We start from the raw sequence: 14,497 nt of genomic DNA, 5'->3' as shown, positions 1-14,497 counted from the left end.
TTTTTCATATGTGGTGGACTTGCAAGGTTATTAAGGCCTTTTGGATACAATTGTGGTGGAACCTACAGCAAATTTTTAAAAAAAGGATTATCTTTCTCCCACAGCTGTTTCTTCTAGGTATTGTGCAAGATTTAGATGTAAAAGAGACAAATCTGTTGCTTTACTGTTTAACTGCTGCTCGTTTGTTGATAGCCCAAAATTGGAAGAGCCCAACTCTGCCTACAATGGAAGACTGGAGATTGAAAGTTTTGAATCTTGCTGAAATGGCAAAGATTTCGGCTTATTTGAAGAATTATTCAAATGAACAATTTTTATTAATATGGAGAAGATGGATTGTTTATATTCAAAAGAAGTATAGACTGGTAGAATATAACTTAGGTTTTTAGATTCTCTTATTTTGTTTACTCTTTCTATCTTTTCATGTAGACTAAGATATTTTGTGGAGTTAGAGATATTAGTATTTGTTTACTTATATATGAATATTATCCTGGGACTAGGTTTGGGAAGTCTGGGGGGGGGGATTTTATTTTTTATTTTGTTTATTGGATTATGATTGTTTTTTATGATGAAAAAATAATAAAAAAATTTGGAAAAAAAAAAAAAAGAAAAGAATTCTGGACCATTGCCAGCAAGCTGAACTGGCCGGAAGACATCCTCCTTAGCCATTTCAAAGACAGCCTAAATTACGACCTGTATGATGCTTGCCTGCCTCGGGGGGACCCACACCAACTTGATGAATGGTACTGTCAAGCAAGAACATCTTTCGGAACCATGACAGGTATGTTCTGGCAGAGGAAGCAGAGATCTACCTACTGAAGAGGCACTGCCAAGGAAAACCATGGGTCCGCTTGCCGCCTGAGCCGGCATGCGAGCCAGCGAAACCATGGGCTACGGCCAAGATGTCAATGGGCTGTTTCAAATGTGGGAGAGAGGGGCATTGGGCTATAGAATGCTGCTCAAAAGCCCCTCAGCACAACCCAGACTAATCAACGGCCAGGAAATCTGGGAAGTCTCCAGCCAAGCCAAAAGAACCTGCCATGAGGGCGATAGAGGCTGTGGAGTCCCCAACCCCTGCCCAACATGGGGAGGGAATTCCAGCCTACACCGTAGGGCTGGCAGACACCTCAGATGACAGCTCAGAGGGTGAACCCCTGGTAAGTAGACCCATTGCACCCCTCCTCAAGACAGTGACTATATTAGCTCCCTTTATGCCTGAAGCTGACAAAGTGAAAGCCTTAATAGACTCTGGCTGCACCCACTGCCTCATTAGCCCGACGCTAGTGGGGAACTTGGGCATTCCAGTGAGGAGGCTGAAACAACCAATCTCATTTGGCCAGTTAGATGGGTCCATAGCAGGGGGGATGCCAGTTACCCTAGCCACTTTACCAGTCCACCTATCCCTGGGAAACCATGAGGAAAACATAACGTTTGTAGTGACCCCAGGCATGGAATGCCCAGTGATTCTAGGGCTGGAATGGTTAAAGAAATGGAACCCCTGGGTAAATTGGAGGATGACAGAAATCAATTTCCCGAAGGGGGACCCTACGGACTTAAAACCCCAAGGAATCCTACCAAATTTAAGAATGGAGAAAGCATCAATGGGAGAAGAAAAGGGGCTGCCCAAAATACCAGAGGAATGCCGAGACCTTGCTGAAGTTTTCAGTGAGGAGAGGGCAGATGAGCTTCCCCCTCACCGACCCACGGATTGTGCCATAGAATTCAAGCCCGAGGCAAAACTCCCGAAGCCCAGACTATACTCTATGAGCCCTAAGGAGAAGGAGGAAATGGAAAGATTCATAAATAAAAACCTGCCAAGCCTAAAGTAGCCACCCTGGTCCTCTTTAGAGAGAAGGATGGCACTTTATGCTTGTGCGTGGAGTACCGCACCCTGAATGCAATCAGTGAAAGCAACCTATATCCCCTACCCCTCATGAAGGACATGTTATCCCACCTGTCGAAAGGAAGAATTTTTACTAAACTAGATCTAAGGGAAGCGTATTACCATGTTAGAATTAAGGAACGGGATGAATGGAAAACTGCATTTAATTGCCCAATGGGTGCTACCAATTCAAAGTTTTGCCGTTTGGACTACAAGGGGCACCCGCAGTATTTATGCAATTAATCAACAAGCTACTAAGGGAGCACCTATTTAAGGGGGTCCTGGTTTATTTAGATGACATCCTTATCTTCACCGAATCCAAAGAGGAACATGTCAACCTGGTCAGAGCGTTTTTAAAGAAACCGCGAGCTGCCCACCTATATGCCAAATTATCGAAATGCGAATTCCACCAGGAAAGAATAGACTACCTGGGTTATTGCATATCCCCACAGGGCATTGAAATGGATCCCGAGAAGGTCAGAGCAGTACTAGAATGGGCACCACCTCACACAAGAAAGCAGCTGCAAAGTTTCCTGGGTTTCGCAAACTTTTATTGCCAATTCATCCCCTCATTTGCCCAAATAGCCCTGCCCCTCACGAACTTACTAAAAATGAAGGGAGAATCCTCAGTGAAACCTAGCCAGCCACTAAAATGGACAATGGAATGCCAAGCAGCATTTGAGAGATTAAAGAGACTTTTTTCTGCCGAACCTGTACTAAGGCATCCAGACACGGATAAGCCCTTTGTAATACAGGCGGATGCAAGTGATGTGGCAGTGGGGGCTGTACTATTACAAGAAAACGATGAAGGGGTATTGCAACCATGTGTGTATACATCCAGGAAACTCACCAAAACGGAACAGTGCTGGCCTGTGTGGGAGATACGGGATACGTTGATCATTACCTATGTGGCGCCAGTTCCTTGAAGGGAATAAAATCCCTTTTCAAGTATGGACAGACCACAAAATCCTGGAAACCTTGAAAACACCCAGGAAGCTCACTCTCAAGCAAGCCCGCTGGTCCCAGCATTTTCACCAATTCCATTTCACGCTCAAGCACTTGCCGGGGGGGGAAGAACTTCTTGGCAGATGCACTGTCTTGCATGTCCCAATATAATAGCACACGAGCCACCGATTCTAAACCACTTATGGCAGAATCACAACTGGCAGTGCCAGTAACCACCAGAGCCCAAGATAAATTAAAGCCGCAGCTGGGTAGCCAATCCGGAATTGAATTCCGGAAAACTTTGGAAACAGATGAATGGTTCCAGAAAAATAGACACATGTGCACAATCAAGGACGGACTGCCATTGGTGGGGGAAAAGGTATATTACATTTATCAATATATTTTTGCTTATTTTTTTACATATCCATATCCTGTTTTTAAATTTTACCTAATTTTTAATTACGGTATTCCAATTTAACCTTTAACATCCATAATATTTAAGTTTCGAGTAACTCAAATTTCCTTTATTTCACTACATAAAAGTTATAATATGTAAGATATACATATTATTTACTTAAATATATTCTTAATTTTCTATTTCTCATCCTAGTACATCACCACTTACTAATAGAGTGTCCTTAATTGTCTCAAATCCATCATCTGTATTATCTGGGCTAAAAAATAATTCGAAGCTATTTCCAATAGTTAATTTTCATTTCCCTTATGAATCTAAATATTAAGCCAATTAATCCCTTATTTTTTATCATTTTCCAACAATATTTAAATCTATAATCACATTTCCCTTCATCTCAAAATCTCCCTTTAGCTCATTAGTTGAGACATTAGGATCTTCTGTCATAAATCAGAAGACTCCATTTTTTAAATCTAACTCTAGCTTTCTTTTTATGCCAACCAGGCTTCCATATCAATGCCTTTAAATCATCAGATAGATCTCCCTTCATTCTTGCACATGTGATTTGAATCAAAGGAGACCATCTGGTTATTAATTTTCCAGAGGAACTGGCCCATTTATAATCGTTAAATTGTTGCCCTGGTGGCTCAGGTCTCCATATTTGCTCTAGTGTATTTATCTTCAATTCAGTCTGGTCTTCTTCCTCAGGTTTTTTCTGGTTTAAATAAAAAGTCATGTCCAATTTTATGGTTGTTGTTTGGTTGTCTAGGTTTTCAGTGTGCTGTACTTGTTGATCTTTAACACCCTCCATCTTGGTATTACTTTCATCTGCTTCTGTTGCTTTTTGGGTTTTAGATTCTTTAGTTGCAATCAGGGTTTGGTTGTCAAAATTTTCAGTACGTTGTACTTGTTGTTCTTTAACGTCCTCTGTCTTGGTATTAATTTCTTCCACTTCTGTTGTTTTTTGAATTGTAAGTTCTTTAATTGGAATCAGGGTTTCATTTTGTAGGTTTAAGCTGGCGCCTTTGTCTTTCAGTCTAGATTTAATTATCTCAGTAGCTTCAAGAATTTTTTCAAGTATTAGATGAAGTTTGTTGCTAGTACTCCTCCATTTTTGAGATAGTTATGAATGGTGCTTTAGTGGAGGCTATTTTTTAAACAAGAGTCAGTAAGTGTTCACCTCCACAGTTCCTAAAAGCCAATTTCACTGCCCAGCTGTTCTCTCGGCTTTTTATCTCTCTTAGATAGTACCAAGGACAGGTCTGGGCTGTAAGCAGGTCTCTTGGTCAAGAATATTCACTTGCTGTACCAAACATTGCCACAAGATGTCCCCGATAGCATTTATAGTCTTTTTCAGGACAGGCTGGGTTTTTATCCTTTCATCTTTTTTACAAGTAGATAAGGTAACAGATCCCCATGAAAATAGGAACTTTTTGGGTCCCCAAATATCAAAAAGATGCAAATCCAAATACTTAGTTGTTCTTTTCAAGACTTTATTTTCCCAAGTAGTCAGATGCCACCATTTTAGAGGATGGGAGGAAAACGTTCCCTCTCACCTCACAGGGGGAAGAAATTTCAAGAGGCTTTTCGCAGGAAAATACTTGGGATACTATACAAAGAAGGTAAGATCTCACCCAATTCCTCCACGGTGCTTTCGAAGTGCTTGATAGTAATTTTGGCCTTGGCTGGTAACGGCTTAGTGATGGGCCATATTAATGGCCGATCTTTTCCCCATCAGTTCGAAGAGCTGCTCCGGATCAAACGGGAGGGCTGCCGCCCTTCCGCGATCAGTCGGAGGTCCTCTTCATGCTCGCCGCCCCTCCAGGGCGACTTCTGACCCTTTTCAGGGTCCCCCTGCGGGAGAAAACCGGACGGTGGAGGGACCGATTGCCCCGCATAGCCGCCAGTGCCATGAGCACAAACCGGAAGCCCGTTTCCATCCATTGCTTCTTGTCCTGCCTTCAGGTGCTTTGGAGAATAGCTTGACTCCTTCTTCTTTGTGGCAACCCTTGAGATATTGGAACACTGCTATCATGTCCCCCCTCGTTCTTCTTTTCATTAAACTAGACATACACAATTCTAGCAACCATTCTTTATATGTTTTAGCCTCCAGTCCCCTAATCATCTTTGTTGCTCTTCTCTGTACTCTTTCTAGAGTCTCAACATCTTTTTTACATCGTGGTGACCAAAACTGGATGCAGTATTCCAAGTGTGGCATTACCAAGGCATTGTAAGGTGGTATTAATACTTCACGCGATCTTGATTCTATCCCTTATTAATGCAGCCTAGAACCATTGGCTTTTTGGGCAGCTGCAGCCCACTGCTGGCTCATATCTAAGTGATTGTCCACTAGGACTCCGAGATCCCTCTCACAGTTACTACTATTGAGCAAGGTACCACCTATACTGTACCCATGCATTTCTAGCTTCTGAAGCAGACATTCACCAGTACAATTGAATCACTCTCAGTACATTTCAGATGAAATGCTGACTGAAATGGGTGCAGATAATTAGTTTTATTTAAATCCTATGGGGCTCTCTACTTTCTCAACGACTCTACCCATGGAGCAGAATGCTTGAACCTGACTTATAATTACAAAGATCTTCCAAATCAAAGGATTTTTGCAGTAACAATATTATAATTGCCTTCTTAAGCAGATGGCAACTGATACACAGTCAGAGAGGGACTGATCAACTCTCTTGACCAGTAAAAACTTGCCAGATTTAATCATCCAGGAATGGCAATGATTGAGCACTTTCTGAATGAAAAGAGACACCATCTCTATTCATGCATTTCACATTGAATTAACTGGATTATGCCTAGTCCATAAATATGCTTCCCCTGTTCTAATGTACATTTTGCAGCAAAGCATTTCTACTTGTGAACATTCATTTTATGATTATGAACACTGATATTTCAAGGAAAGCACCACAAATAGGAATGTAGAAATTATACCAAAATCTGAAAATTGTGCACAAAGGATGCTGGGACTGAAAAAGTTTCCCCATAACTCTTTTCTATCATCTTGCATCTTCTCAAGTATAATGTTTAAAAAAACATTTTCACTGTGCAATTGACTCTTTCTTAAAACCAAAGTTATTACTTTATTCTCCAGTCTTATTGTAATATCAAAATGTTTTTTGTGAGAAATACAAGAGCAACAAGTATTCCTCTCATGTGATATTTCCTTTCTTCTTGCCTGTTAATGCCTGTTTATTGTGAGTAATTAGTTATAATTACTATCCTAACTTGCATTCCACTTCACCCCAAATCTTTTGATTTATTAATTAAGGTGTTAACATGTAGTTATTACTGCTTTGGTCAAGAAAATGTTATTAATTCTCTTAATTCACCTTGGATAGCTAAGCAATATGCTTGCTACTAACACAGTAACATGAAATTTTGTTTCAGCAAATTTAATTTTAGCTGCTTTGTATCAACCAAAGTCCTATTAACCAAGTTCTAAATATTAACAGTCTTATATTGGCTGAAAATGATTCCAAATTTATACTCAGAGGAATATTCAGTATGCACAGAACTACACTGTTGCATATAACAAAGATAAATAAGATAGTTAGGGCAGCATGGAGTAAAACACCTGTTGATTATAGGTACCTATAAAAATAAAATTATATGCATATCTTTGGGCAAGTCTTCAGCACCTCTCTCACATAAGTAAAGCCACTCTCCCGACTGATTTCACCTCAGTATTAAATTCTATTCATTTTAAGCACATTTATTCCAAGCCAGTCCCAATGAACTCAAACAGTATTTCTAGCTAAGTGAAAATAATTCAATAAACATAATGAAAATATAATCATCCTACCATGTTCTGGTCCTTTAAGTGCAAGACGTGTCTGATGATGGGGAAGGATCTCTAGTTTGACAATGTCAGAAGTATTAGCCAAAAATTGTGTTGCTTCAGCCAAAGTACAATATTCCATGCTAGTACCATCAATAGACAGAATATGATCACCTATATGTAATGCACCACATCTATGGGAAAAAAAGAAAACATTTCAAAATAGTCCATTATGATTTTGAAGTACATCATTTACAGTTATTTCTTTCAGAATTTTTCTTTATTTGATTACAAGACTGGTATGACAGGACTACTTTTATGGAATCCATGCTGATTTTTATTTGGTAAGGCTTTTCTTCAATGTGCTCAGAAAAAAAATAATTTTGATTACCATTTCTACCAGTTTGGCTTTGTCTATAATTCCCAGAAATCTCAAGAGTCTCTTTTTTAAAAATGGTGTCATATAGTCACCAGGGAACATTTTACCATGGAACTGAAGGGGTTTGCGTTCCCTTTATTTTTTGAGCAGTATATATAATGCAGGCTCCCAACTGCCTTTTCTTTTTTCAAAGAGTATTTTCCAATTCACCAAAGAATTGCACAGATTGAAAGGAGCACAAATTGAACTCAACTAAGTAGTTGGAATTTTTTGAAGGAAATGTAGCATTAAAGTTTTAGCAGATATTTGGAAAGGAATGACTTTCCTGAGAGAAAGCAACTTTGGATCTGAGGTTTTGAGTTTACAAATATGACCTATCTACAATTTAGTTCTTTCTGATGGTTCTGCCATCCATACTCTGAGTATGTGAATTGCTCTTCTGAGTGCCAGGTTATGTTTCCATATGTTTTGTATGCAGATGAATGACATAACAGGGTGCACTACAACTCACCTATCTCCTATACTTGCAGATTTTATTTTATCTATAACAATGACTTGCTTGCTGCAACACATTGAGGTAGATAGTGCAACGCCCAGAGCAGAACCAGCGGTTTTGGTAACTTCGACAAGCAGAGGTCCAGAAGCTGTTGTTACTGAATCTGTAAAAGCAAATGCCAGTGCTTCATAATGGTATAGTTAATTCATCTTGAAGGCCTCCAATAAGTAATTTCTGAAATGGATTTTAAAACAACAGGTGTATATCCTTCTAACCAAATAACAATTAATAAAATACTTTGGCTTGCTATTTTAAAAATGGCTTTTATATCAGAAACATGATTTGTGAAATTGGCTCTTCTAGGGTTTGTAATTGAAAATACAATAACAACTGCCTTGAATACACCTGTCTTGACATAATTCTACCGCATCTTATTTAGCAGGTGGGCTTGCAGTTCTAAATCTGCAAGGTAACAATCAATATATGGCTGTAATATTGCCTGTTTTAACCAGTGCCAATTGTTATCATATTATTAGTGTCAAGTATTAATTAGATTAGCATTAGCCCCCCAAAATAGATATGCATACATGGTAACTACATTGAATCAATACCTCTGAAACTCAGAAAGACGTCTGTTTAATATTCTGTGTCTGTGAACTATTTCAAACAATGCATAACACTTGAATTAAAGATCAAAACTACATATTATATATAGCTTATGCCAGTGCTGGCGAACTTATGGCACGGGTGCCAGAGGCGGCACTCAGAGCCCTCTCTGTGGGCACGCGCACCATCACCCCAGTCCTAGGCCTTCAGCTTGGTTTTATAAAACCTTTTCGCTTTAGGCCTCCGCCACCATGTGCAAAAAAAAGAAAAAGGTTCAATTTCAACTTCTCACAGGAAAAAAAATATCTTGCAAAGTTGGAATTGATTGAACTTTTTAGTCCCACCCAGTCTGCCATTATCACTGCAGCCATGCCCACCCAATTGGCCACACCCAGCCAATGGACCACACCCACCCAGCACTTGACGATGCATAAGTGGATTTTGGGTTGCAGTTTGGGCACTCAGTCTCTTAAAGGTTCGCCATCACTGGCTTATGCATATAACTCTGGGAAAACAGAAATCAACCAACATGTGTTGTTTTACTGCAATTTTTACATATTTGCACTGATTACATAATATCCTGTTGAAACATCTTCCAGGAAGGACTGAAGAATATATATTACCCCGAACTTCATCTTTCAGATTCCAACCATACTATCACCAAGTCAGTGACTAAATTCTGTGTGGTTGCAGTGAAAACAATGGCAAAAATAATGCAAATGTATCAATATGAACTCATTAATTTTATCTTTCTGATTTTATTTTCTTTAACATGCTGGTCCATGATCGTCATAATAAAATATATTTGACTTGTTTTGATATACCATTTACATTTTTAGAAAAGCATGCTAAAAACTGACTATTTTGGGATCAGACATCAGTTGCCAATTGAAAACTGTACTTTCAACTCAAGCAGAATGTCAGAACCCATTTCTATTTCATTTCTATTTATCCCCTCTGATCTAAAAACAAATCTCACCCTTCCCTGGGTTCTGCCATACTCCCAAGGGGGAGGGGAGATGTGCCTGCAGAGTTATTGCTTTCGCTTCCTCTATTCGCTACAATGTAACCTTTTACTTCATTTATTGCTTCTGTGTCTGCTGCCTGCAACAATGTAACAATTTGCTTCCTGCACTATATCTCTCTCTGAACTTTCTTCTCCCTAACCTGTCAGCTAGGAAAAGGGGGGAGGAGAAAGAAATACAACCTCTGGAGCCTGGCTTATCTCTCCATTTCTCAAAAGAAGGTGCGAAGAGCCGCTTGAACATCGCACTGCAACCAGAGCTGGATTGATGTTATCTCCCCTTTTCCCACGATGGACTTAACACCTGGGGATTGGCCCGTTTTGAACCGTCCAGATGAACTGTGGGGTGGGGTTTGCTTGGGGACACTTTAAAGTATTGATCTGTAAGGAATCCCTCAAATCCTGTCTATTATGCCTGCTATCAACTACTTTTAATAAAAAGTTCCTGTTGGAGGAAACCGTCTCCAAGAGTTCTGCTTTCTTAAGATGTGGGGTTGAAGTGGGTCCTTACATTAGACAGGATCTGCAGTAATAGTCAACCCGGAAGGAAGACCCTTACCGGGGGACTTTGCAAAAACTACAATGTCGGACAACGGGTCAGGGAAGGAAGAACCCACCATGAAAGGAGAGCCCTCCCTCCAGCAGGGATCCTGCCAGTTGTCAGGATCTGAAACGTCATACTCCTCAGAAGAAGAAGTGGTGGAAATGCACAACCACAAACCTCAGTGGTTGATGGGCATTGGCAAGAAGGACGAGTGGGGAAAAGTATCGAGGAAAGTGACCCTGAGGCGGAGCAACCACCAACCTGGATGGAAGCAAGAGATGGAGAAATCCCTGCACCTTACCGTAGAGGAAGGAGGTCGCATGCAGCACTTGAACTGGATCCTAGAGAAAGCTATTGACCTGATGAAAAGAACCCTTGGCTCTCTCATGGAGGAGAACCCTGAATCCCGGGGCCGCACCAACACCTTGGGCTACAACCGGAGAGACACTGAGGGGGAATCAGAAACTGCAGCCCCGGGGACGTCCACGGACACAGCAGCTACTGTTTCGGCAGCCCCCACTTCCCGCTGACCCACAGATGGCAATCAGGATGGGAGACAACACCGTCAGCGGCGAAGGCACCGATCCATCCAAAGATTCCTGCCGCTGGATGCAAAATTCATGGGGGAGTCGCAACGCTTGGGGTTCTTCCTAACCCAAGTTCTTAGCTACATGGAAGAATACAGGCGAGACATCCCCAGCGACAAAGCCTGTATCCGTATCGTGCAATCTGCTTTGGATGGGGCAGCCGCAGACTGGATGGTGAACCTGCATGATTCCAATGCTCCAGAGCTCTACAACATCAATCACTTCATGTCCTCCCTGAGAAGGCGATTCAAGGACCCCCTGGCTGATCAAAAAGCCTGCAAGAGAATCAAAACGGTGAGGCAGGGCAGATGCCCGGTAGCTGAGTATACACAAGAATTCTGGGCCATCACCAACAAGCTAAGCTGGCCGGAAGACATCATCCTTAGCCATTTCAAAGACGGCCTAAACTACAACATGTATGATGCCTGCCTGCCTCATGGGGACACACGCTGACTTGACAAATGGTACGTCCTGGTGGAGGAAGCAGAGATCGACCTACTGAAGAGGCACCGCTGAGGAAAACCATGGGGCTACTCGCCTCCTGAGCCAATGCATGAGCCAGCAAAACCACGGGCTATGGCCAAGAAGTCAATGGGCTGTTTCAAATGCGGGAGAGAGAGGCATTGCACTGTAGAATGCCACTTGAAAGCCCCTCAGCGCATGGGGAAGGAACTCTGGCCTAAATCACAGGGGCAGCGGATACCTCGGATGACAGCTCGGAGGGCGAACCCCTGGTAAGTGGACCCATCACACCCATCCTCAAGACAGTGACTATATTAGCCCCCTCCATGCCTGAAGCTGTCAAAGTGAAAGCCTTAATAGACTCTGGCCACACCCGCTGCCTCATTAGCCCGACGCTAGTGGGGAACTTGGGCATCCCAGTGAGGAGACTGAAACAACCGATCTCGTTCGGCCAGTTAGATGGGTCCATAACAGGGGGTTGCCAGCTACCCTTGCCACTTTACCAATCCACCTATCCCTGGGGAACCACAAGGAAGACATAACATTTGTAGTGACCCCCAGGCATGGAATGCCCAGTGATCTTAGGGCTGGAGTGGCTAAAGAAATGGAACCCCTAGATAAATTGGAGGATGGCAGAGCTCAATTTCCTGAAGGGGGATTGTGCGAACTGGACACCCCAAAGAGCCCTATGAAGCCCAGGAGCAGAGAAAGCGTCGGTGGGAGAGGGAAAGGGTTTACCGAAATACCGGAGGAATACCGAGACCTTGCTGAAGTCTTCAGTGAGGAACGGGTGGATGAGCTCCCCCCTCACCGACCCACGGATTGTGCCATAGAATTCAAACCCAGGGAAAAACTCCCAAAGCCCAGACTATACTCCATGAGGTCTAAAGAGAAGGAGATGGAAAGGTTCATAAATAAAAACCTAGAAAGGGGATTTATCGAACCTGCCAAGCCTAAAGTAGCCGCCCTGGTCCTCTTTAGAGAGAAGAAGGATGGTACTTTGCGCTTGTGCTTGGATTACTGCGCCCTGAATGCAATCAGTGAAAGTAACCTATACCCCCTACCCCTCATGAAGGACATGTTATCCTACCTGTCGAAAGGAAGAATTTTCACTAAACTAGACCTAAGGGAAGTGTATTACCGTGTGGGAAAATGAGGCGTATGCTGTGAGATAGTCGTTACTTACATGGCGCCATTTCCTTGATGGGAATAAAATCCCTTTTCAGGTCTGGACGGACCACAAAAACTTGGAAGCATTAAAAACACCCAGAAAGCTCACTCCCAAATAAGCCCGCTGATCCCAGCATTTTCAGCAATTCCCTTTTACACTCAAACACTTGCCGGGTAGAAAGAACTTCCTGGCAGATGCACTGTCTCGCATGTCCCAATATAACAGCATGCGAGCCACCGGTTCTAAACCATTCATGCCTAAATCACAACTGGCAGCACTAGTAACCACCACGGCCCAAGCTAAAATGAAGCCACAGCTGGGTAGCCAAACTGGAATCGAATTCCGGAAAACTTTAGAAACAGATGAATGGTTCCAAAAAAATAGACACGTGTGTACCATCAAGGATGGACTGCCATGGGTGGGGGAGACGTTATATATACCAGCCACCCAGAGGGTCATTTTCATGCAGCTATGCCATGATACAAAATCAGCAGGGCATTTTGGATTTGTAAAAACATTACATTTAATTAAAAGGCAATTTTGGTGGCCGTCCATGAAAAAGGACATAGAAGTTTACGTGACCAGCTGCCCAACTTGCGCAGCTGCTAAGAGGTTGCAAGGGAAATCGCCCAGACTGTTACAACCAGCCCCTCAGCCCCCTGGAAAGAAATATCCATGGATTTTATAGTGGAATTACCAGAAAGCAATGGAAACACTGTCATCTGGGTGGTTACAGACCTGTTTTCCAAACAACTACTTTTAATAAAAGTTCCTGTTGGAGAAAACCGTTTCCAAGAGTTCTGCTTTCTTAAAATGTGGAATTGAGGTGGGTCCTTACATAGAAAATGTCTTAGAATATTCCTCTCCAAAAGTCACAAAACAACATACAAAATATTACCTCTCTATAATGCAGAACTCTGGCTGATTTTTTTCTCCCTCTGACTTTATTTACCATCTAGCCATGAATGGACAAGTTCTGTGCGGCCAGAATCTTATTTATTTAAAATGTCCTTTTGGAGGAGAGGGGAGATAGTAAAAGGAAACATGGCTGTAATAAATTAAGTCACTAGAAAAAGTTGGCTACAATTTTTGCCCCCCAGTTTTTCTTTTTAGAGAGTTGGATTTATGATCTTTGAGTTTGCTAGATGAAGTTTTACTATCCTGATATGGATTTGGGCATTTTTCTTATGATAAAAATGGTTATTTCTAGTTACTTCTAGATGAAAAAATACAGGCATAATTCAATTTTAGCTCAGCAGAATGTGCAAACTTTTCCACAGCAACAGAAGCAGAAATAAACAATAAATTGCTTCACATAATTTGCTATTTCCAGGGTTTCCTAGAAATTTCAAAAATGTGTTTAGACTTTATACAAATATGTTTCTAATGTCTTTTAAAATGCAAGAAGTAAATGCAGACTACCGAAACATTAAGAAAAAACAGTTGTGGCAATAGATAATAAATAAATACAAAGCCAAGACAGATTAGTTTTTCACGTACAAGTAAAAACATTATTGTAAACATGAATAATAAATATATAAATTACTCATGCACAAAACATACTTAAATTATTAATATATTTACAGATTGACTAAAGCATTCATATATCATGTTGTGTATTGGTTATGTAATTATATAATATAGGCTGATGAAATATGGGCATGGAAAGTACTCATAGAATTTTATTTTATTATAAAATTTTCCTATTCCGCACACTACAGCTCAATCAGCACACAAGACTTGATTAAAGCTTCCCAGAGACCCTGTAATTGCTTCCAGCTTGCTAATAACAACCTGGGTTTCTTAATCAAACAACAGGATACCTTTTCCCTCAAGCAACCTAATCATGACAAAGGAAAAATACTTTCAGCATTCCACTCAAATAGGAATTAGAATGCAAATTTCATTTCTGTGAAACCAAAGAAAGTGATGGTCTCCTCCATCTCTTTGAAGAATATTCTGGAAAGGCGGCTTATTTATTTATTTATTTATTTTTTTATTGAAAATTTTTAAAAGTTTTACAATATATCTCCCCCCCTCCCTCAACCCACCCTTCCCCACCCCCCTCCCTTCCCCCCGACTTCCCAGAGCTACACACAGGGTTTACAATACAATAATTATATTCTATCTTAAATTATGTTACCCTAAAATTAACAATTCTATAACATCCTTTAGCTCCCTCTTAAACTA

General features: G+C 41.2%; 1 protein-coding gene across 2 annotated transcripts in view; it reads right to left on the bottom strand.

Annotated features, from left to right (window-relative positions):
* The window catches only part of GRIP1 (glutamate receptor interacting protein 1), a 370,480-nt gene that overhangs the window by 64,817 nt on the left and 291,166 nt on the right, over positions 1–14,497 (bottom strand). For both annotated transcript variants that reach the window (XM_029283947.1, XM_029283946.1), the window contains exons 8-9: positions 7,929–8,076; positions 7,063–7,232 (exon numbers count right to left, since the gene is read on the bottom strand). In XM_029283947.1, the coding sequence (XP_029139780.1) occupies positions 7,063–7,232; positions 7,929–8,076 (318 nt within the window). The remainder of the gene's footprint in view (positions 1–7,062; positions 7,233–7,928; positions 8,077–14,497) is intronic.

The sequence above is a fragment of the Protobothrops mucrosquamatus genome, unplaced genomic scaffold, assembly GCF_001527695.2.
Source record: "Protobothrops mucrosquamatus isolate PMUCROS unplaced genomic scaffold, P.Mucros_1.0 scaffold289, whole genome shotgun sequence".
Taxonomy (NCBI): domain Eukaryota; kingdom Metazoa; phylum Chordata; class Lepidosauria; order Squamata; family Viperidae; genus Protobothrops; species Protobothrops mucrosquamatus.
This window is presented reverse-complemented; position numbering and strand designations above follow the sequence as displayed.